At 50.8% G+C, this 3,910-nt stretch overlaps 1 protein-coding gene across 2 annotated transcripts in view; it reads left to right on the top strand.

Moving 5' to 3' along the window:
• NCF4 (neutrophil cytosolic factor 4) overlaps positions 1–3,910 on the top strand; it is a 21,288-nt gene that overhangs the window by 15,190 nt on the left and 2,188 nt on the right. For both annotated transcript variants that reach the window (XR_001819173.2, XM_017508898.2), the window contains exons 8-9: positions 2,405–2,535; positions 2,780–2,845. Coding sequence is in view for 1 of the 2 variants with exons in the window: in XM_017508898.2 (XP_017364387.1) it covers positions 2,405–2,535; positions 2,780–2,845 (197 nt within the window). In the remaining variant the exon portion in view is untranslated. The remainder of the gene's footprint in view (positions 1–2,404; positions 2,536–2,779; positions 2,846–3,910) is intronic.

A 3,910-nucleotide genomic window follows, 5' to 3' on the forward strand; every position in this document is an offset into this window, starting at 1 on the left:
TGAAGGTGAGATTGGAGGTGAGGGTGGAGTTGAGACTGGAGGTGATCATTAGAAGTGAAGATGGAGGTGAGATTGGTGGTGAGATTAGAGGTAAACCTGGAGGTTGGATAAAGGTGAGGAAGGTGAGTTTGCAGGTAAGGATGAAGGTGAGGTTAGAGATGAGGTTGGAGGTGAGGTTTGAGGTTAGAATGAAGGTTGAGGTGAGGCTGGAGGTGACGTTGCTTCAGGCATTGTGTGGGGACAGAGACTGAGGATGGTACTGGAAGGCCTCAGGGAAGAGGTGCCATCTGAGGATAGTCCTGGAGATCCAGGCAGGTTGGGGAGCCTGCAGGAACACAGCCTGTGCGAAGGCAGGTGTCTGGGAAGGCAGCGGAACATTCTGGAGCTCATGCACCTGTCTTTGGTTCTGACCCTGAAAAACTGTGTTGCTTAGCGCAAGTAAGTTAACCTACTGAGTTTAGTTTCTTGGTCTGCAACACGTGCTCAGCTGGGTCACTATTGACATTGGGGCCAGATGATCCCTTGCGGGGTTGTCCTGAGCATTGCACGGTGTTCAGCAACATCCCTGGCCTCTCCACTAGATGCCAGCAGCGCTGCTAAGTTGCAACAATCAATGAGCTCTCCAGACATTTGCTCCTGGGGGGTGAAATCGCAACCACTTGCGTAATATAGGACAACAGTACCTACCCTGCCCGCAGCAATGAAAGCTGCCGGTGAAGAGCGTGAACTCAGAGCCAGCCTGTTTGGGTCATTTCCTAGCTGTGTTTTTCACTAGCTTTGTGGACCTTTGGAACTTACTCAACCTTTGTGGTTTCCTTTTCTGTAAATGTTTCTTCATCGGGTTCCTGGAAGGGGTAAAGGAGGTGATAGATGTCCAGAGCTCGCCCAGAGCCTGGATGCATGGCGCCTGGCCAGGCACTAGGGTCCTTAGGAGACTTAAATGAAACTTCGAAGCCAGGGCCTTTCCCGGTCACTGCTTTGTCCCAGTAATGCCCACAGAAGGGCCCCGTTCTGACTCAGTGAGTGGAGGTCGAAAGTGGCTGTGTTTGACCTTCGCCTGGGGCAGGCCTTTCGTATTAGGTCATGTCTTTAGACTTACTGCTCTTGTGGGGAGTGTCTGAAGAAGGTTCTGGGACAGGTCCAGAGGCAGGGGCAGCCCCCAGGGGTGCCAGGACCTTTAAAAGTTGAATTGGGTCCCTGGCCTCCAGGCCCTGGAGAGGAGCTAGTAGTGGCCACTGGTTTCACCAATTCAGCAGTTTCCATTTTACCCTAATCATAGATTTCTGTCTCAGGAACTCAGGGCTCCTACCGCTGCCTGAAGGGTATCTCTGGGTTGCTTTCCAGAAATCGAAAGCATGTATCGCCTTCCTGTTTTCCGGAAAGTCCTACTTAACAGTATGTTGGCTAACTTCTGGCCTCAGGCTGAAGGAGGGACAGATGGGCAAGGAGGGGACCACTTTGAGCCTTGGTTAATATGTTTGTAAAATGGCATGTGAAGAATCCATATTCCATAGGGTCGTTGTGAAGATGAACAGAGCATGCGCACAAAGGCCAGGCAGTGGCCGGGTCTGGGTCTGGTTTCTGGCTACTTGGTCTAGCGGAGGGCACAGTTGTATCTGCTGAGCGAATGAGTGAGTGGATCAGCAGCAGGCCCTTCGCCACCCATCATCCTCTTCCTCCTCTGCTCTATTTCCCTCCTTAACACCCACCACCATCTGACTCACTGGATAGGTCACTGTTCACAGGTGGGCATGACCTGCCATTCCTCATCATACTGGAAACTCCACTGAGGCAAGGAGTTTTTCTTGAGACACAGTTTTGCTCTTGTTGCCCAGGCTGGAGTGTAATAACGTGATCTCGGCTGACTGCAACCTCCACCCACCGGGTTCAAGTGATTCTCCTGTCTCAGCCTCCCAAGTAGCTGGGACTATAGGCGTGCGCCACCACACCCAGCTAATTTTTGTATGTTTAGTAGAGATGGGGTTTCGCCATGTTGGCCAGGCTGGTCTCAAACTCCTGACCTCAGGCGATCCACCCACCTTGGCCTCCCAAAGTGCTGGGATAATAGGCATGAACCATCGCACCCGGCCCAAGGACTTTTATCTATTTTGAGATCCCAGAGCCTGTCACACGGCTGGTTCTTAAGAATTATTTGTTGAATGAATGAGTGAGATAAAAGCAGCTTTCCGTATAAATTCAGATTCTGACATATTGTAAAACCCAAATAAAGTCTTCTTAGAAGTGACCAGCTCAACGAACTTCCTTGCTTTCTCTCCTCCCTCTACAGAAGAAGACCCGGACCTCGCCTGCCTTTCCCCATCATTAGAACGGGGCCGAGGGCTCCGCGGCGTGGCTCTGCTGCCTCTCCTCTTGCCAACTGGTCGTCCCTTCCCTTCCTCTGCAGGGCACTGTCCGGGGAGCCACAGGAATCTTCCCTCTCTCCTTTGTAAAGATCCTAAAAGACTTCCCTGAGGAGGACGACCCCACCAACTGGCTGCGCTGTTACTACTATGAAGACACCATCAGCACCATCAAGTCTGTGGCCTGGAGGGAGGGGCCTGTCCGGCCTTCCTGCCATCCCTCCCACTACCACCCCTCATATCACCCTCCCGTGGGTCCCTCTCCCACTCCAAAGCCCGCAGTGGCTTCCAGATGAGCCACAACGCTGTAACAAGACCTCAACATTCAGGATAGCTTGGCCAGCCTCATTACCATTTCCCCCACCCTATACCCCACTTCCAGCCTGATGCCTCCTTACGCCAACCTGTCACCCCCACAGGGACATCGCAGTGGAGGAAGATCTTAGCAGCACTCCCCCATTCAAAGACCTGCTGGAGCTCACGAGGTGAGGGGCTGGGAACGGGGATGGGGATTTAGACTCTCTGGAGAAGGGAAAGCAGGGAGAAATGCCAAGCGTTCGTATGAAGGTGCTGGGGGTTTTGCATGTACTTTGCCTTCTCGTTTTATCCGCAGCTCAGCCTAGAGGTTAGGTAGCGCCTCCCCACTTTAGAGATGAGCTGGGAAGCTGCGGAGGTTGGGGGACTTGGCTGAGCTCACACAGGTTGTAAATTTAAATCCGGATCTGCAGCTGGAGCTAAAGCCTCTCTGGCTAAAAGCCTGGACTTGAACCATGCACCATCAGGGACTCACCAGCTCCCCAGGTCCAGGACACTGTTAAACGTTCTTTTATAAAATGGTAATCTCATCGTGACATTTCTGACCATAAAAGTCGTTCCAACTCATCATATAAAAAAAGAAATGTCAGAAATCATGCCGGAAAGGTACGAAGAAGTGAAATCACCTCCTAGCTTTACCGCCTCATTACGTGACGTGCACTCAGGTTTCTTCAGTACTTACAGCCCCACACACACGTGCACACACAAAGGCTACTTGGGCTGCACAAAACCTTTCTGTGGCTACGTCATGAATGTGGCCTGGCCCTTTTGCTGGCCTCTTAGGATTTCTTCTACGTCTTTTAACTGCTCTAAACAACATTGTACAGACCATCTTCATTCACCTATTCAATGACTTATCTGATTATTTCCTTGTAATGATTTTCAAGAAGTGGAATTGGGGATTAAAGCGTTTGCAAGTCTCATAGGCTTCTGTCAAATTACTGGTAGAAAGCGCAGGTCAACTTCTAGGTGCTCCAGCCACGTAGAAGAACGAGCATCTTCCTGCAGCCATGCCAGACAGTTCCTGTCCTTACAAGATTCTCCTCAATAGCCCCATGTAGGCATCTCTCTGAGGCTTTCTACAGCCCTACTCTGTGCCCAGCCAGGCCCACTCTTCTTTATAACAACTCCGAAGCCCTTAGCACATTTATATACAAGACATTTCAGGCTGCGCCACTAATTTCCTGTGAAAGTCTCTTCTCCTTTTTTTTTTTTTTTTTTTTTTGAGACAGAGT

This window comes from Cebus imitator, unplaced genomic scaffold (genome assembly GCF_001604975.1).
Source record: "Cebus imitator isolate Cc_AM_T3 unplaced genomic scaffold, Cebus_imitator-1.0 Scaffold404, whole genome shotgun sequence".
In the NCBI taxonomy this organism is placed as follows: Eukaryota; Metazoa; Chordata; class Mammalia; order Primates; family Cebidae; genus Cebus; species Cebus imitator.